Source organism: Pezoporus occidentalis, unplaced genomic scaffold (assembly GCF_034315485.1).
Source record: "Pezoporus occidentalis ecotype Australia unplaced genomic scaffold, CSIRO_AGI_Poc_V1 ctg14, whole genome shotgun sequence".
Classification (NCBI taxonomy): domain Eukaryota; kingdom Metazoa; phylum Chordata; class Aves; order Psittaciformes; family Psittacidae; genus Pezoporus; species Pezoporus occidentalis.
In genome coordinates, this window is record NW_026913209.1 from 1,606,344 (window position 1) to 1,627,125 (window position 20,782).

Sequence of the window (20,782 nt, forward strand, 5' to 3'; positions counted from 1 at the left end):
CACCTCTCACTGACATCTAATGATGCCTCTGAATGAGCTTCAGCGATGCATGCTGGCTTCACTCTCCTTAGCAGTCTGCTGCACAGAGGTTAATCCTCTCCATGTCAGAGTTAGTAGAAAGAAACACACTCTGCTTCCTTAGCTGCTGCAATTGAAGTCCTTATACATTTAGGCGGTAAACAGAGGTAACGTGAGCCACCATGGGTTGTGATGGCTGTGGCCAGTCAACTTTTAGATTGCGCAAGTATTAAAAGCTACACTATTTACACTTCATAATAACAATATCTGTTTTTTTTCTGATTCTTTGACTAATTTGATGACATGTCAATAGCAAGTTGTTGCTGAGTAGTTAGCCTTTACCTTAATGACTCTCCCATGATTTATATCATGCACATGAATCATAGGTATAAATATAAGCATGCACTTAAGCATTTTCAGATTTTTTTTCCTTAATAGTAAGATTCTGAGTATTTAGCATAAGGATTGCTTGGTCCCCTTCATCATATAATTTAAAGTGATGATTTCTTCTGGGTTAGACAGTAGCTTCGTAGCTCAGTTGGGGTCTGGTCTGTTGCTGCTTCTGTAATACAAACAATGATAGTACAATATCATTGATGAGAAAATGAACATGAGCCAGCAGTGTGCGCTTGCAGCCCAGAAAGCAGCCATAGCCTGAGCTGCATTAAAAGGAGGGTGACCAGCAGGTCAAAGGAGGTGATCCTGCCCCTCTACTCTGCTCTTGTGAGACCTCACCTGGAGTATTGTGTGCAGTTCTGGTGTCCTCAACATAAAAAGGACATGGAACTGTTGGAACAAGTCCAGAGGAGGGCCATGAGGATGATCAGGGGACTGGAGCACCTCCCATATGAAGATTGGCTGAGGAAGCTGGGGCTGTTCAGCCTGGAGAAGAGAAGGCTGCATGGAGACCTCATAGCAGCCTTCCAGTATCTGAAGGGGGCTTATAAGGATGCTGGGGAGGGACTCTTCATTAGGGACTGTAGTGATAGGACAAGGGGTAACGGGTTAAATCTTAAACAGGGGAAGTTTAGATTGGATATAAGGAGGAAATTCTTTCCTGTTAGGGTGGTGAGGCACTGGAATGGGTTGCCCAGGGAGGTTGTGAATGCTTCACCCCTGGCAGTGTTCAAGGCCAGGTTGGACAAAGCCTCGGGTGATATGGTTTAGTGTGAGGTGTCCCTGCCCATGGCAGGGGGGTTGGAACTAGATGATCTTAAGGTCCTTTCCAAGCCTAAGGATTCTATGATTCTATGATTCTAATAATGTTTTTAAACAACTATAGTTGATGGATTAAACCTTCAAGGCGTGTTTAGGGCTTTCCTTATCTGTCTGCTATCCTATTCCCAGGTGTTTGGGGACTTTATTTTTCTGTCTACATAGTTGTCTGCTAAGCTACAACTTTCATTGTAACTCCACAGGAGACCTGCCAGAACCTCACTTCTGACAAGCTGATATTTTTACTGAGCTTCAGGTTCCTGCTTGCATGTTGCAGAACACAAAGCATAATATTTTTTGAATTCGAGAGTACTCTATTTTATAACTTTTCAGTAAGCATGCATCTGAGTGCCAGCTTCTGTCTGAAGATGGGAATAGGCCACAGTATTTATGTGAAGCTTAATGCAAATCCGGCTTATTGAGTTCTTCACTGTGGCAGGATAGTTAAACCCAGTTTTAATGAAGCTGAATGAATTTAATGCTTGTGAAAAATAAAGAAATTAAAAACAGAGGCATTAAAAACATTAAACTGAAGAATTTAGAGGATGGAAAAAACAAGAGGTGATCAGCTCTTTATTAAACTTTTTTTGATGTTTCCTTTTTCACTAATCATCTCTCCCTTGTTGTCAAAGATACATCTTGTACTGGAAGAAGAGGTTTGCAGAACAGCCCATCACAGATTTTTGTAGCATAGTAAGAACAAATTCGGAAGCTCCGTTAGGTAAGTCTGCTGCTTACTTACTCTCTGTTCGCCAGATCATGTGATAATTTTTGGCATATACTGCTGCTTTGATCAGCCAAGTGTGAGGAAATCTGACACTAGGTCAGAAAACCACAGGACTAATATTTAACTCTTAACCACATATTTAAACTTGTCTTTTCCAAGGATTGCAACACGTATTTCAGCACTGTGTTGAGTGAGGATGAACTCAGTACATGCTTAAATGAGCTGCCAAACTGGGCCAGTTGCAAATCAAGACCTATAATCAGTATGGCTTATATCATGGCTGGGGAAGCTTTGGTACCTGCTGCATCAGTAATTGGTGACAATCCTGCCAGAAATGTGGAGAAACATTCCTGGTTTTCTGGGACTTTCTGACTTCACCCTGTCCACCACGCCCACTGATTCTGCTAACTCTTCCTGGACATCAGGGCCACAAGTCACCTTTCCTCTCCCCTGCCATAGAGCTTGCTGTTCCAAGAGTATTAGAAGACAATACCTCCACAGCAGGGATACAAAGACTGCCATTTTTGGGGTTCCAGCACAAGACCAAAGATCATACTTCACCATTCTGGTGCATTGGCACAGTGGGACATTCCATCCTAAGGACTGTGTGAAGTGACTATTTCTCAGAAGTAGCTGATAACATTTCTTTGGTCCCCCTTTTCTAACAGAAAAATATAATTTGCTTAAAAGCAGATAAGAGAACATTAGGGCTTTGCTGCATCTTTAATTCTCCATGGAGAGCTGAAAGAGACGTATAAGTGCATGCAGCCAGTGTCAGAGATGGGTGGAAGGTGAAAACTGGGTACAAAATGTTGTTGTTGTTGTTATTATTATACAAACTAAGGTTTAGAAAAAAAGCCCTAGAAAGCATGAAAGTTACTCCAAAGACCATAGTTGTTTTTCTCTTACGTATTTATGGTTTTGCCTTACCACTCAGTTTGAAAATTGCAGACCAAGTGCCTGAATGCCCGAGTTTGCCAGAATTATAAACTATTGATAGCCCTGTCAGAGGAAAATTACAATACTTTGTTATCTGTTTATTAATTTATTAATTTCTTATTAAAAATTTTAAATTATTAAATTATTATTTATAATAAATTTATTAATTTTAATGTCTAGCTCCTTCAAATTTGATAGCTCAGAAATCAGGGGTTTTGTCATCACACAGGCGAAAGACGGGAAGAAAAGATGGGAAAGGCTGAAATCTGGCAAGTTTAAATTGTAAAAGATGTACTAATGGACACTTCGGTTCACCAACCACATAACCCTTTGATTAACAAAGAGTAACTTTGAAATGCAAAATATTAAGTGCATTTACATATTCCTACATACTGAGTAATTTTAAAGTAATTTATTTGAATAAGATTTATTATTAAATTGTATATGAACATAAATAGTAAAAAGGTTACTTAACATGAAATGTGGGTAAAACCGAAGTAGAAATGTAAGTTAGGCACGTCTCAATGTATATTACTAAGCAGTTGTGATGCAGATGGTAAAACAAGATAGCAAAAGTGATCATGGTAACATGATCATTTAGGGTAAGGAGAGAGAGTATACCAAATGGTAACTGACAATAAGCTGACAATAACTTTGGGAATATAACTAAAAATCCCACATACAAGGTAAAACTAAAGGTGATTTCACGTTTCTTTCATGCTGACTTTATACTGTAACCAATGTAAATAATTAAAATTGATTAATGTTTCCAGAAGAACCATCATAAGAAAGAATAAAGCTGGTACAGGAAAAGATCTATACAAGACTTCTGTCTTTGTACTGCAGTATGAATGATGTAAAGGTCTTATAACTATGTATATACAAATATTTGAACGTTTCATTAAATTATGAGTTTTAGAGATTAAAAACCACAGTCTCACATTCTTAACACATTCCAAAGGTTTGGCAAATTGTGTGCCTGAAATATTCAAAGCAGCTCAAATTCTCATCCCTTACCCACACTTCCTAATCTCTTAACAGAAGAACAGGATAATTATTTTCTCCTGTGTGATGTTTTACCAGAAGACAGATTACTTAGAGAACAGCTTCAGCAGAAGAGACTGGTAAGAAATTACTATTGTTTCATTTTCTGAGGTGACCAGTTGCATAGTGCAATATATGGTAACTTAGTGGGCATTTTAAAGTGAAAACATCTTTTTGCTAAACTGCAAAATCCTGCGTTTTATATATATTTTTTTAAAGCTCATTTCCCTAGCTGCTGCACAAACATACACAAACTCCTTGTTTATAGATTTTTCCTTGGAATAAATTTAAAGATTGTAAGTCAATGTTCCGCACAAGTGGAGAATAAGCCCAGAGCACTGAAAAAGGCTGAGTGTGCTGAACATTTTTCTTCTTGCAAGCATCTGCAATGCACTGGCACACTGTCTTTTGTGTAATCATATAAATGCAGGGAAATTAGCAAAATAAAACTCAGTGTGTGATACTGTGGAAAGAGAAGGTCATACTTACTTACAGAATCTTCAAGCAAGTTGTGTTTGTGCATTCACACTATGTTACCCAGATGTCCTTAATTCACACTCGCGTGCTCAGAAGCACCACATTGTATGACCGGAGGAAGTCTGACCAGGATTGTTTCTATGAGATGCAAAGGATGAGAAATGCCAGCTGTTGAGACCTCATGAACTGCTTTTGTTCTTCTTGCTTGGTGGTGGCAACCTTGTACTTTGGACAGACCTCTGGTATCTTTTAGTAGCTGTCAGCTCTAACTGTGTGGTCCTTCATGTTAAGCTCTTGCTGACTTCAGCTGCCATGAGTCTTAGTCCAGGTTGCTGACCACTGAGGATTTTTTGTTGTTCTCTCATTTGATATATGCATCCGTAGTGTGGTTTTGCTGTTGGGCTAATTTAAAAATGAGTGTTATGTGATACATGGCAGCCTTGTTACCAGGCTCCTCAGGCAAGGTCTTCTGCTGGCAAGTCATCTGCACTGTGAGGTATTAGACTGCAGGCGTTATGGTCTTTGCATAAATATCTTCCTCAGTTTACTGCTGGCAGCTCTGTCCTGGGAATTGTCAACACAGGCCTTTTAACCCTTTGTTATGCTGTTTCTTCTAGTATATTTCTATTACAAGTCTGTATGTACTACAGTATGCAACTAAAGACACCTTAGATCATAAGCGTTCACAATGAAGGAGGTGCTTACAACAAACAAATTCTAGTCCCCAGGTAAATTGAAATTGGCAGATAAAATCCATTTAGTTCAACTATCCTGTGAATGTTCTACAGCTCGCAGTGCATGTCTGCCAAATTCCCAGAACCAGTGGAATATGTCCAGGTCTTACACAGCCCTCCATGGTATCCTAGCTCCAGCAAAGGAGAACTGTGGTAGTTCTGCTGCTGAGGATTTCCCATGGAGTTGCCTCTGCTGAAATCTTTCCTGCATAGGTCCATTGGATTGACATGGACTCAGAAAAAACAGCTGATGCACTCATGCCTAACATGCTTCTCTTCCATTGTAGGAGAAGTCATCTTGGATTAGTAATAAAAAGGTTTGTCTAGTTCACTTTCTTATCCCGAAAGACAAGGCTCAAGGGGAATCCTATCAGTGTGTATAAATGCTTGATGGGAATGAAGAAGAGGGAATCAGATTCTTCTTACAGTGCCCACCAACAGGACAAGAAGCAATGGACAGGAATTAAAAATCAGGAAATTCCCTTGAAAGCAAGAAAACTTATTTACTATGAGGGTGATTACAGAATCACAGAATCCTAAGGGTTGGAAAGGACCTCAAAAGATCATCTAGTCCAACCCTCCTGCAAGAGCAGGGTAACCTAGATTAACAATAGAACAAGTTCTCCAGAGATGTTGTAGACTCTTCATCTGTGGCAATACTCAAAACACAGCTGGACAAGGTAAACAGCTGAAGGTGACCCTGCTTGGGATTGGACTAGTTGCTCCCAAGAGATCCTTTGTAGCCTCAATGATTCAGTGATCTGAGGTTGTGGGTGCTGTCTATTTGATGGTTCTTCACTGTGCATCATTATGTCACTTCTCTGTACCTTTTCCAGTTTCCCATCATCCCTTTGAGGTTCTGAAAGACATCTTGCATATTGCATGTGGGCAGGCAGTGTCAGAATGGTGTTTGCTTCCCAAGCATATATCATGTTGGTTTTGGCTTTAAGGAGGGAAAGAGGGTCCTGCTTGAGCCTGTAGCTAATGTTTTCATAGAACTAGCTGTTGTAACAGTAACTCCTGGCTGCTGCATATTGGACTGTACTTTTTCTTTATTTAAAGGGCATTTGTTTCTGGTTTTGTGGTGGTTTGTGCTGTGTAGCCCTGTTCCAACTGGGCCTTCAATCCACTGCCAGTGTCAAGGGAGTGTGGAGTCTGTTGGCAGGTAAGCTGTCTCATCTCTGCACATAGACGTTTTCTCAAATTCAGGAAAGAGTACAGGGTTTACCCCAAAGCAAGTTCTGTGTCTGTTTACAGAGTAATTAAATTAGAAAAGTTAATTTACAGAGTAAATCAAGTTAGCATTCTTATGATGGTGTGAAATAGCCTTTGGTATTAACACCGGTTTAAATATCAGAATTGTCTCCAGTTTTTACAGCAGGATTTTGTGAAATCGAGCTGCAGCTGTAGTTTGGGCTAATGGAGTCACTGCTTTAGTTACAGCAGTGATGTCTGTTTATTTTTTCATTTCCTTTTGCTGCAATCTGAGTGTTGACTTGCAAGTTAAATAGTTATTTTGCTTTGCAAAGTCTTTTGCCTCCGGACAAGTCCAGCAATTAAGACTGAGCTGGCAAATGGGCTCATGTGAGTTGCACAGAACAAAGACCAGAACTGTACAATTCTTGGTGATTTTTCTTCAGCCTTTGGATCCTAACTGCTGTCTCCAACAGCAAGTCCAAACAAGGACAAATGTTTTTAAAATGTGCTAGCTGGAACATCTCATTTGCCATTTTGAAACTCCGGTTCAGGAATATTTCAGGCTGTATTGCAGCAGGGGAGCTAGCCAAGGTGGATGTCGTGCAGAGACATTACGGTGACTGTGATGTATTGAGGGAGGCCAAGGAATGAGCCTGAACTAGGTTAGAGAGCACAGCTTGCTGAAATAGCTGACAAGGCCATGTAACACAAAAAAAGATACGGTCTTTTGGAAAAACACAGTCTGGACAAAGAACTCACAGATGTGAAGCAGTACCAGGAAAGGAAGTCCTTGTGGCAAAACTCAAGATACCAGGGGGGCAATGTCACTTGGTCTTATCTTTAAGATTTAAATACGCACTCCCTGCCACAGCACTGACCTTGTCTTGCTGTCACATTTACAGCTGTTCTCTTGTGATGTGACTGGTAGTTCTGAGTAATGAGGCTGTTCTTCTTCCCAGTAAATAGACCCTGAAGAGAAGTCTTCACCAAAACTCAAACGGACACAGCTATACAAGCTTTCCAGGATGAGCTGTTTGTGTGATCCCCAGTTTGTCACAAGCTTAATCTGAGACAAGGTTCTTACACAGTTTCCCCACCACCGCCACCATTTTCTTCCCAACTTCTTGTTTTCCCACTACGCTACAAATCTTATTTTTCTCTGGGGTTTCTGTTACTTTCTCTTCAAACCTAGTTTAAAGTCTCCTCACTTAACTGACAAGCTGATGTCCTGAGGTACGCTTTCTCATCTTTGTCAGGGGTAGCCTTTTTTTCCCTAGCCATATGACGATATTCTTAAATGCTCCCTATTTTGTTTCCATAGCTATGTATTCCTCTCCAGAACATGTTGATCTATGTCTGTGATTTGAACTCAACCAAAAAGATTCAGGAAGACTACCTGTTCCTTTTTCTGCTTCATTCTTGTTCTCATAGAAGTCAGGAATGCCCACTTCGGCAATCGGCATGTACCAGGTGAAGTGGGGTACTTTTAGCTTCATCACCAGATAGGCTCAAAACCATCTCTTGAATGACAGTAGGTCACTGCCCCACTGCTTTCCTCTCTTCTTTGTTCCAAAAGTAGGTCTCTAATGGCATCATCCTTCATTCCGTAAAGACTAGCCTTTGACATGCTGGTCTTGCTTGCCTAGCCAGTGGGGCTTTTTATGACATTCCTGAACTATGTATGAATTTTCATAATCACTGGGTGAGAGAGAAAGTGCACAAAATAGTCAGCAAATGCAAGTACATTGGATGGTGTGACAGCTGGATTAAAAAGAGTTGAGTGTTCTCCAGACCAAATGTCCTATCCCCACAAATTCCTTGTATTTCCATACACCTTACAGCTAAGTTTCTTTCATGAAGTGCTTTTGCAACAGGCATCTCTGATGATGTTAAGGAAAAGGCATTCTTCTTGAGATAACATCAGAGAGGAAATTATAATGGTTACAGAATTGGAAGTTGTGGGGTTTTTTTCTGTACTCAAGAGGCGAGAGAGTACTGTTTGAAGTGGGAGAGCTGTATATAATGATCAGTAAGGTGAGAAGCTGAATATAGAAGTTAGGAGACAAGTTACTGATATGATTGCAGGCCTTTACAAAGACTTGAAGTTTCTGATATCCTGGCTCTTTATAAATATTTTTCCTATTTAGCAGCTACAAGCACAGTCTCAAGCTCATCAATCAATCTTTGAGGCAACTGTACACGCAAAACCAAATGTAACTTACTCCAAAGCTGGTTTATCCTAACAGTGTATATAATTGTCAAATAATGTGCTTGGCAAGCTTTTAGAGACTGTAGTGGATCTCAGGTGTTACCAATCCTAGTGTTTGTCTCAGTGTAGTGTGCTGGTTTGTTTTATTGCCAGTAAAGGGTATAAACAGCTTCTTGTTGTGATCTGTCAGCATGATCTTTTTGTTTTGTTTTTAAACCAGAATGTTTCACCTGCTTCCTTTGCCTACAGCAATAGCTGGTTTCTGTGAGCACTCAGCAGGGAAATGGGGCTCTTATTTAAATTGGAAGAAACTACAGCTAAAGATACACACTGTGCTTAAGAGATCACCTAGGAGACCTTGATAAAACACATATTCCTATTGTAAAGTCTCTATCTTATGATATTTAGATCAAAATTCACACCAACATAACATTGCTATTTCTGGTAGTACCTCGTTTCCCAGGCAGACACTCTGATTTCAGTAGTATGAATTAGTCCATTATCATTACAGAAGGAATATGGCCTGTGATCCTGCACTCTTCATAGCAGTGTGACTGAATGCTCAGATGTTTGAGTCCTTCACACTGTAACAGTTGTGAAGTCTCCTCTTCAAAGGAACATCTTTAGACAAACCACCTCCCCAGAGCATATAGCACCATTTATAAAAGCTTTCATTGGAACTTACCTTAAGTGATCATTTGTATAACTACTGTCTTTCTAGTCTCTTGCCTAGAGAAGATGAGAGCAAAGGACCAGAACTGGCAAGACAGATGCCAGCAAGAACCCCAAACTACAAAATGCTCTTGTCCCGGTCAAGCCACTACTGAAACACAATAATTTGAGATTACGTGGTTTTGGAATAGAAACTTCGGACTTTGCCTTATGGCAGTAATTTATTTTTATTTCTATTTTTTAGTCCTGAACATCATACAAAGAAAGAAGACACATACTGTTGTTAGCTCTGTTTTACAGACTGAACTGCAGAATTCAACCTCCACTGCACAATCAGGTCTGTGGACTGAGAAATGAGAAGTTCGGGTCTCACTGCAGTCACTGCCTGATCTTGTCCCGAAGTGCAGAGTGCAATCTGCCTCTATCTTAAAGCTAGAGAAGTACTCTCTGCCTAAATTTCTTATCTCTCAGAAGTGCTGTGATTATAAAAGAGAGAGGAGAAAGAAGTGTTGGGTTTTTTTGTCAGGCCAACTGATGTAGATGGAAAAAAGCAGGCAAAACGGTGACCACTAATTCTTTCTTCCAGTTGCTGAGTATAATCAAACTTGTACTCAGCAAAACTTGTGCTGAGTACAAGTTGTGAATGGTTGCTCTGTGTCAGTGGTCCAAGCCATGCATTTAAATGGCTACGTAAATTATTTATGAGGTCCCTGTTAGTAAAGGAAGGAGTGTATGACAAAAAAAAACCCAACAGTGACAGCAATAAAGAAAGCTAATTTAGCACCTGGGATACAGTGTCTGTTGGAGGGAAGGGTGACAGGAATTACAGTATCAGAAAAGTCTCATGTGCCATAAAGCCTATTGTCCTGAGTCCATAGCTTTTGTCACTCAGTGGAGTTTTAGTCTTGCCTTTTGAAGATCTTTTATATTTCTTGAATGTCTTTTGAGCTGCAAACCAGAAACAAAGTAATTGTTTAGGGAAAAGTGCTTACTAGCTGCAAGTATGCATTTTTCATCTTTACTGATTTTTGGTGTGAATTCTTGCTGATGCATACTGTGTGAGCACTTCTGGGTAATTTCTTCCAAAATACTGCTTCCCAGGAGAGGAACAGGCACATTTTTTTTACAGACACGTTTTAAATTACCACCTTCTAGGAGAAAATCTGAATTCCTCACAGCCTCAAACTGTGCCCTGTGAATGTGCAGGGCATTTTTCTACACTCCGGGTTACAAACTGTCGTACCAATGATCAGATTTCTTCTGTATTAGTAATTTAGTGTGCTGGTATATTTAAAGATGATCATCCTGGTATATATAAACACTTTTTTTTAGTGTTTTGGATTAGCTTTCCTGTCTATGCTTAATTCTTTTATTCATTTCAAAAGAAAAATAACATATGTGCTTTTTTCCTCAAATGACTTTGTCCTGTCCTTCTCTGATACTTTGATACAACACAGTGTCCTAAAAAGGTTTGGAAAATCGTCATGGCTGAAATATTTTGGGTATTTTTGTCTTATTATAGCCACAAATTATTGCTAACATCCCTAAAAGTTAAAAGGAGTTGGTAACTGGTGCAGGTATTAAAGTAAATTACTCATCTCCTGCCTCATAGCTTCAGTTTAAGCTTTTATTACCACCTGAAAGTCTTCACTCAGAAAAACCTCAAGTTTTATGCAAATTATTGTAATTGCTCTTCTCCCATAAGAGTCTCGGCAGTGAAGTGAAGGGTTGGAATGTCTGTAGGGACAAGAGCAGCTCTCTGCCTTTTGCTGTACTTTACTTGAACCAGTGCTTCTAACTTCTCACCTATGCGAGTACCAGATTTGCTTTCTGGCTTCAGAAGTTCCCTCCAGCAATGAATGATGCCAACATTCAATAAAGGGAGTGTCCACCTTGGAAAATATTTTTTAATCTCTGATGAGTAAATTGGTAGAACAACGATGCTGGGTTAGTCAGAGTTTACCAGCTGTTGAGCTTGCTGGTGGGAGGGAAATGGGAAGGGTGAAAGAGGAGGGTAGCAGGAGCACCTTCAGTGTGGAGGATACAGTGCGCTTCCCCTTCAGGCATAACTGGGAGCAGCAGCTCACCAGGGCTCCAGTAAGCAATTTGTATGAGGTGAGAATCTGGGGTTAGGCAGCCAGATAGTGCAGAACATGGGGGATTTTTCCCTCCTAGTAGAGTACAATTAGGAAGCTTCATTGGAATATCTCTAATGGGAGGATGGGTGTTAAACCCTTGCTATCTTAATGTTTGAATTGAAATATTTTGATTTTCTTTCAGGCAGTCTCTAGTGTGTTTTACAAAGTGTATAAACTACACGCAGACGCTTTCACATTCAAGGTTAACCAAACAAGGTCAGACATGCTGAGTGGAGAGAGGTTACAGCTATGAGTACCAGCTCATACTGGCGTGCTGTGGGACGTTCGCTGCCCATGTGGAGCAGACATATACCCTTGCTTAATTGTGCCTCTGCTGAAGGGCTCTCACAAAATGTGTTATGCTCCATTTATCTCCCTCGAGAATCAGCCCTGAAAAACAGGAATTTATATTTCTGTTAGTTGACATTTTGCATAATGCAGCAGGACATGAGTGGATATGACCTAAAATTTGAGTAGGTAGGCACTGCTGAGCATGACTCTAACCTCAAATATATACATTGTAGTACAAAAACATCCAAAAAAGCCCAGGGATCTGCATTTTCAGGGTAACAGACTCTTATCTGATGTGCAAAAGCTGCAGTTTGCAAATTGTGGGGGTGAATATGAGGCCCTAAAACAGGCTGTGGCACAGTGTGCTCATCCCCCACAGCAGCCACTGGCCCTAGGCCAAATGTAGCTCAGGTGGGCATGCTCCCGCACTCTCCAGCAGGCATCCTGTTCATCACACTGCCCCTCTCTATATAGTGTGCTGCTCTGGTTTAGGAGAAACCAACAGAACACTTATTTGCCCGATATCAGCCTCCTGAGCAGGGGGCAGCAGGATGTGGTGTGGTTGACCCACACCAGCCCGTCCATGCTGCAGGACCTGTAATGACAATTGCTCAAGCCTTGTTCTTTTGAGAAAGGGGGTTATTTGCTTTCTTTTTTCTTTGCTTTCTTTTCTGCCTTCTCTGGAGCTTATCCAACAGGCATAGCTGAATTTAGCTGTAGACTATGAACAAATTTGGATCTTAATCCACACAAAAGAGTTAGTAAAGAGGTAGGTGAGAAACAAAGCTCCACTGTTGCAGGCTCTAAGGAGATAAAGAGATTCAGAAAATCTCCTAAGATATTCAGTCAGGATTCCAAATGTCAGAGAGCTGGTGGTAGCATCTCTACATTGCATAGGAAATAAATCCTTTACTAATTATTAGTACTTAAAACACAAGTACAGGGTAGTGTACTACTGGGCTGAAAATATGCTGGTTTAATCCAAACAGCGATTGTCCCATGTCCCAGATGATTATGGCCTTTCCATCTGAAGTATATAGTAATTCCACAGTATAACTACACTGCTGCTGTTACAGCACCAGAGAAAATCATCTGCTGCGTGTTTTTGTTGGTAGGAAAATTATGTCAAGTGTTGTAAAGCTGCCTGGCCTGTTGCTCCACATTAAGCAGGACCAGTGGTAAAGGCAATCAGCTTATTCTGAGTTCAGGATGTTGCACAGCTTCTTGCAGAAACTGCCAGGGCTCATCCTCGGTCCTGTATTATCTAGATCGCCTGCAATTAGTTTGTCATTGTATTAGGTGCTATGTGGTTGCCCAATAATTTGCTCACTGATACTGAAGATAAATCTGAACCGTAAGTAGAAACAATAAACTGACATGTGGCATACAGAATTATTTAAATGTATGCATAAAATCTCAATGAGGATTGTGTTTTTTTCCATGCATCTTGTAAGATATTAGGAGAACTTTTCTAGCACTTGAGTGGAGCACGTCCTGCCTTTCAAAAACTGCCATTTTTGTGAGAACCCACCCTTATAAAATACTAATATCTGGTTTCTGTCAGCAGCACATTCTAATTTTATCAGTTCATTGTTACCAGTACAGATAAAGAGGTAAAATAAGTTTATGTTATGGAATGATTCTTATTTTTTCTGAATGACTGTATCTAATTCTTTTCATAGAGAGAAATTCTAGAACAGCAACAGCGTGAGAGAGATGACACAAGTTTTCATAGTATGTGTATGTTCTGCGATCAAGAATTCACAGGAAACAGGTTGGTTTGTTTACCTGTTTGCTTTTGATTTTTTTCATATGTGCTCAGCATCTTTGTTTGTGGTTTAGATGGCATTGGACCAGTTAGTGCCCAATGTTAGAATTAAGGGTATAGTTTAAGTGTTTCTTTCAACTGCAATGCCATTTTAAATAGACCCCGACCTATTTCTTAATTTTTTATTTATTCCAGTACAACTCTTTATACTACCCAGCAAGATGGAGTTGGGAACTGAACCATTTTAAAGATAGACAGTTTTTCAGCAGTTGTTATAGTGGCAAGGAGAGCTACCTAAGCCAGTATGGCTATTACAAAATGTTTCTATCTAGTTACATATTTTCATATTTAAACCTCACCAAACCAGTGTGAATGCAAGTATCAAATTAGAAAATTAGAGTGGAAAACTAGAGAATGGAGTGCTTTGCAGCATCAGTCAAATGCAAGCCTGAATTCCATTCAAGTGCTTATTCCAAAGAAACTTTCTTTGTACAAGTAAATCAGTTTCAGCTGGAAAGGCTGAGTCTTTTCTTTGAATGTGTGTTTGCCTGGCTAGCTGTGGTACTCTGGAAAGGTAGAAGGACCCAGGGTCATGTCCTCACAGGTTATCCCAATGTGGTGTGAGCATCCAATCCTTTTCACTGACTGTTGTAGTGAAGTTCACATTATTCAGCCCTGGAACTTCATCCTCTGCTTATTGGGTCTGACAGGTCATTTGAAAATCACACCTGGACTGTGGTAAAAGCAAGGCTTAGCAGTGTCAACACTTGGGTATTTATTGAGTCCTCAAAAGCAGAAGCTGAGGCATAAAGAGATGTTGGACACATAAAGAATTAACCAGTATATCTCTATTAGGAAGATACCTGATTTGAACATCCATGATGTTTGTTCGTGTGTACTTGTGAGTGCTGTTTGCATTGCTAGTGCTGTGCAATGCTGATGTAAAAGCATATCACATACAAGAATTTCCACTCTGCTAACTAGCACAGAGAAAACAAAATGGCTTTTTAGAATGTTTCTTAAGATAGTTGGTTGAATCATGTGATTTGCTTATTCAAGTTAATAAATGACCTTTGTTAACAGTGAGGGTCAAAATAAACTATATTGTAATTTTCACTTAAAAGGTACTATTTATGCGCATAGATTAAGCGGTTGAAATGTTACTGAATGTTGAGCAAAGCTGAGATTGAAAACTTATTTTAATGAAGTTGATTTCTTTTTTTTTAGCAGTGGCAGCAACATTATTATTGTTTAGTTAATGTTGGCTTTTGTGCATTTTTACAGCAATTTGTGTATTTTGAGTCACTAATTGAATAATACGATTTTTTGTTATGTCTTTTGTAGATCTGTCCTTCTCAATCATATGGCAAGAGAGCATGCTTTTAACATTGGGCTGCCAGATAACATTGTGAATTGTTACGAGTTTTTGGCTGTATTACAGAGGAAGCTCGACAAGTAAGTAGTGTTTTATTTAGGTTTTTGGGGGGGGGTGTTAATGGACTTAGGTGATATTTTTTTTACCTTGGAAATAAGTTGGGTTAAATTTAATGCAACATTCATAATTAGTTAAGAAGAAACAGAGAACATAAGTTTATTGTGAGTGCTCTTTAGAAGGCTTTCTTTTAATTCTTTGAAAGCACAAAGCTTCAGTTGTTATGCATTGCATTGACATCAGTAATAGCACATCCCTTTTACTCATAATTGTTAATGTTCTTCTTATCACAGTCTTTTTGCTAAACATTTCTTTAATCACTGAATACAAAGTTGTTATATTTGTTCAACTCTATATATCAATAACATGGGATGTTTTCTCCTTCCCTTCTTTACTGCTTGCAGAGTACATCCCAAAGCAGGAGAAAGCCAGTGTACATGCTTCCTTAGAAACACATAAACCTGAGATGGCTGAAGAAGTTAGAAAGGGTATTTGGAAGAAAAGCTTAGGTAGCAAAGAACAAGAAACTCTTTACTTCGAGTTTCCTTTGCAAGTATCTAAGTACCCTTTATAGATTTCGTAAATGGGACAATAAGAAGCATGCCACAAATACAAACTGAGCCCTAGCTGAAAATTTACTTCTTTAAAAGTCAAACTGGCTTTAACAAGTTTAGTAGATTTTAATACAGTCCGTAATCAAAGACTGTACGAGAAATTTGCCTAAGTCTTAGGCTTAGTTATGAAAGCCACAGAAAACTTGGATCTGTGAAAATTAGGATGTGGAAATTAGATTAAACAGCCTTCCAAGTCAGTTTAGGATCTATTCATTTGTACATCTCGGGGTACGGAGGAAGGAAATAAAATAAAAGATTCAAAGGAAGGAAAAGGCAACAGGACTCTCAGTTTTAGTCTTTGGCTTGACAAAGAATGTGCAGTTGCAATAGATAGATGTTAACTTTCTCCAGACATGAAGATTTATTAAGAATATATTTTACCATTGGTGTTGCCCAATGCAGTGAGTTACCATGCAGCTTTGCTATTTATCAGTAGGACCTAGGCTTTTGTTTAGAAGGTTTCTCAAAGCACATCCTCTCTGTAGTTAATACACATGCTTAAATTACTTCCAAAGCACTGAAAGGCCACTTCTCCTACTGCTAAGAATGAACTTCATAGCCGTGCTAGTAAAACAGTGCCTGAAAATAATTATTAAGAGGAGAGAAAATCTTGTTTCAGGCAAATAGCATGACTACATTGTATATGCTGAGGAAAAGTATTAAGTATTCTTCCAGGGATGCCTTTCACAAATAGAGCAAACATTTTACTGTTATCAGGTGGAGCAAAGCAGATACTAAAATATATAGATTTTAGATATATAACATATAAAATCTAATATATATATATATCTAAACTATATATATATTTTATATATAAAACACATTCTGCCATAGGACCTATGGTTACCAACAAAGCACAGGGAGAACTCAAAACTTCCTTAAGCGTGTAAGTGTTAACAGCAGTTCTTGGAAGACAAAAACATACTGAGAATCCTGAATTGCTGCTCCACACACAAGAGCTGAGAGGAATCTGAATACACCTTTACTGAAGGAGTATGAGGTTTTTCAGGGTGTAGGTACAGACCTTCTAGGCACAATATTAATGGGTTTTGTGGGGGTAAATGCTTGAGTAAGAAAATAATTGTGTTCTTCACCACCTGTATCTTAAACCCTGGGGAAATCACAGAAAGACCTGACCTGGGCACTGTTAAAATTCCTTCTGACTGTACAATCAAGCTTTCATCTGTCAGTAAAGGGAAGGAAAAAAAATAATAATAATTTTAATTCAGAGACACTGCTCTTTTAAAAAAATCCATGGGTTTTGTGTCTTAAAGTGCTGTCGTTTACCCTCCCATCCCATTGTTTTTCCTGCTGCCAGTATCTCCAATACAAAGATAAAATGCCACAGTTACATAGTTTTTATTTCATAAGAAATTATTTTCTAGGGGTTTTCCCAATCCCTCCATGGAGATAATTTTTCAAATGGCTCAAGAACCTGTCTCCATCATGGTAGGACACGTAAGCCATCACTTATAAGAAAAATGTTTTACCATCTTGGCTATCTGGAGAATCAAGACCTGCATCCACTAAACAATGATGTTCCTATAAGCTCAGGGCTCTGCTATGTCTCTGCCAGGAAAAAAAAATGACCATCATCTATTTCAGGGAGGATCACCCACTTAGGCTGAAGTGCAGATTACTGTCCTTATAGACCACTCTCTGAGCCTGGAGATTTGACTTAATCCTTTACAGGCTCAGCGTGCAGGTGTTAGTTGATACTGCAGTGGAGAGAACAATTATTTTACAGTACTGTAACAGAGAATTTAAAACAGCGCATATACTTGTGTTTTGTTTGAATTGCTCTGGAAGACCTGAATGTGGTAAAATTGTCATTCATTAATGAAGGTTTTCAAATTCTCAAGTACTGTGTATATATATTTAATAATTCATGTATCTACATAGATATTATTTTTAAAATATACACGTGTGTGCGTATGAAAGAATTTGTTTACTAAATTCAATTTCTCAGGCTTTCAAAACCCATTGCTCACCCTGGCAAACTTTCATTTAGTCTCTCAGTTGACTTAGAAATATCAAACTTCCTATTCAGCTGATTTAAATTGGTTTTAAAGCTACGTAGCACATTCAGAGTTTGGTTTTTTTCACTCTGAATTATAAATACACAGCTACTGATGGGTTGGATGCCAGTATAAGTGCATGCTGAGTTAAGAGTTTACATGTTGACCAGTCAGTGTCCCTCCTGTGTGCTGGTAGGACAATTTTGGGTGATCAGACTTTTCTCTCACTTTGCATGTGGGGCAAACAGTAAACTTTTATATTACCTATTTATTTATTTTATGTTATTTTTGTCATCCATGTGTTTGTTTGACTCTCCTGTGATCTAAGATTATTATCTTGTTCTGGTTTTATTTTACGGTGTGGACCTCAACCTTTTTATCTCAGTTTGCAGTGTTTATACTGTGAAAAAGTCTTCAGAGACAAAAACACACTTAAAGATCACATGAGAAAGAAGCAGCATCGCAGAATCAATGCCAAAAACAAAGAATATGACAAATTTTACATTATTAATTACTTGGTAAGTGGTTCTATGAATGATTAGTAAATTGACTACAGAGATACAGACAATATCTTATTAGAAGTAAGTAATTCCAAACCTGCAATTAGTACAAAGGTCAAAAATCAAGTGAAGGACTCTTAAGAAATGTGCTTTTTTATGGTATGATATTCTGGATAATTGTTAATCTAAGGAATAGTAAACATTTGTTGTTGAGAATTGATTTTGAGAGATACAAGAATGTAGCTTGAAGAGACGCTAATCATCATGTCATTAGTGCTCAGCTTCTGCTTTAAAAACCAGAAGGGAAAATGAGATAATGCAGTAAATGGAGGTCTGCCTTGAATGCTGTTGGCTTTGAGCTTGTTTTCTACAAGGCTTAAGCTGAAAGTGCTCTTCAGAGTATAAATTAAATGGAAAGAGGAGGAAAATGAAAGATACATAGATGAAAGGAAAAGTAAGTGTTCATTTTTAGCCTCCAGGTAGGTGTGTGTTGCTAGGTATTAATATTTCTCTATCTGAGACCTTTGAGAGTGTGTGTGTGTGTGCGTAAAAGATTTTCACATGCTGTCTTTGACTTATGAATATAGGAACTGCTTCAAAAGCTGCTACATTTTGTCCCAGAAGTAACTATATTTCACCTGAAATAGTCTTTGTGCCTTCTATGTGTGACCTATGTTATAAGTAGGTATCCTTGACTGTTCTACCTACTCTTTTCCTTTAATTTCTCTACCTGGGTTTTACTCAATACTAACAACAAAATGTTGTATGTTTAATGCTCTACCAAGTCCTTTTTACCCAAGATGGAGTGAATTTTCTCTGTGATCCTTTATGCTTTCCTTCAAAATATCAATGATCTAAGGCCTGTATTTTCTTTTCTAGATATTTAAATATTGCTGCTTTAAAAACTGACCTATACTTGCTGCATGGTGTGGAAAAGGTTGTGAAGTTCTGGAGGGTACATGTTCTCAGCTCCTTGACAGAACTGGGCATTCACTTCTCCCTTGCAAGTTAACAGACTTGAGTTTAATGTTGTAATTGTTTTAAGTTATTTTAATAGTTTTATTCTTCTCTGCTAGTCCTGCAGGTAATCCTGCAGTTTTCAGAACTTGACATCCTTTTTAAATTACCCTCTGTCTCTGACTTGCATTCATTGTTCGGATTTTAATCTGTCCCAGCTGTGATGAGGAAATTGAGCTAAATGACCGCCTGGAAGCACAGACAACCATTATGATACAGGGAGGTCATAACATCAGTGCAGACACAGTGCCTGTGTCATGTTAATAAGCAGAATATGCCAAACTAAATATAACAGCAAGACTAATATTCATATACTTTACCTCTTTTCCCACTCTTTCCAGTTGCTCCAAAACTGGTGGCCTTGTCCATATCTGTTGAGAATGATATACAGCCTATATGCTTCCTGAACCACATCCAAGCATTGTCTGGATAGTGCTGCTGGCATGGCTACGGAACATGCAAACTATTAAACAGTATGGGCAATCACAGGACAGTGCTCAAGTCACTTGTTCCTCTTTAGTTATTGCTGGTATTCCAGACAGGACTTCAGACTAACTCCTTATGCCAGCCTAAATCAATTCGCATATTGATAACTTAGTGGCATCACTTAGAGATGTATTTTTCAGGTCCATGCTATTGCAGACAGAGGATGATAAATATAATTCAACTAAAATATGTCAAACAACCAAGATGTTCAGAAGTGGTTGGGGGCCTTCATGTGCAAGGTTTGTAGTGTGATGCCAGTGCCTCTTCTGGGACATGCTTTGAATGATCACAGTTCTTTTTCTGGCTCTATATGCTCTGCTACAGACTTGTTTTCTTTCTACACATTTTCAGTTGTCTCTCAGTACGTTCTGCTCAGTGAACTGTTTATACTCAGTCTTTCTGATCTTTCAAACTGTATCCATTTCAGAATGCTGACATTTCTTCTTTAAAAAAAAAAAAGGATCCTTTATTATTAAAGGATTAAAAACAGACTAAAAACTTTATCTTAAACACAAAATAGTTTGCTGTTCAATGTGTATTTGCACACTTTTTGTGTGAGATTAAATTTTTCACTAACATGAAACCTTTTTAGGACAGTCCCTGTGTAGTAGAAAGTGTTGCTTTCCAAATAGCCTTTGGTAAACCCTTTATTTTTGCACAAAGCAGAAAAAGATTAAAAGGAAGAACTTTAATTTGTTCACTGGGGGTTCAGTAGATTGGCCTTTATGTGTAAGGAGAAATAACATTATTCTCTACTACACATACGTAGTCTACAGTAGGGTATATTGATGTAATAGGATGGGGCTTTTCCAAGCTGCGTCTATATTAAGGGTGTAGTGATTTTAATTCCTCTCCCCCAGCAACTTACAACTTAATAAAGGATCATTTTTTCTAACGTGTACTGTCAAGCTTTACTGACTTCTCAATGAGTCTTTAAGATCTGTGCTTCACATTGCTCTAAATGTCCAGGGTCAATTTCACAGCCACGGATTACATATCTTATCAGACATAATAGATGGACTGTTTCACGTTTTACTACTGAATTCACCTTGATCTAAAGATGTAGGCATACAATTTATCTATTTTTGTATATTTTCACAAAAATAAAAAAAACTGAAGTTTGAGAATGTAACAAAGATCTTACTATATGCCAGTTTGATCAAGTTCGGTTTCATAAAGAGACTATAACACTAAGTAGGCCTCTAGTGATAAACATCAGTATTATCACAGTCTTACCCACTTTATTTTTAGGATGTGCACCATAAAACTTTTCTGTCAGCAACTGA

At 38.7% G+C, this 20,782-nt stretch overlaps 1 protein-coding gene across 2 annotated transcripts in view; it reads left to right on the forward strand.

The window, feature by feature from the left end:
* ZNF277 (zinc finger protein 277) overlaps positions 1–20,782 on the forward strand; it is a 53,092-nt gene that overhangs the window by 24,084 nt on the left and 8,226 nt on the right. For both annotated transcript variants that reach the window (XM_062609566.1, XM_062609567.1), the window contains exons 3-7: positions 1,866–1,954; positions 3,941–4,023; positions 13,344–13,435; positions 14,774–14,884; positions 17,879–18,011. In XM_062609566.1, coding sequence (XP_062465550.1) covers positions 1,866–1,954; positions 3,941–4,023; positions 13,344–13,435; positions 14,774–14,884; positions 17,879–18,011 — 508 coding nt within the window. The remainder of the gene's footprint in view (positions 1–1,865; positions 1,955–3,940; positions 4,024–13,343; positions 13,436–14,773; positions 14,885–17,878; positions 18,012–20,782) is intronic.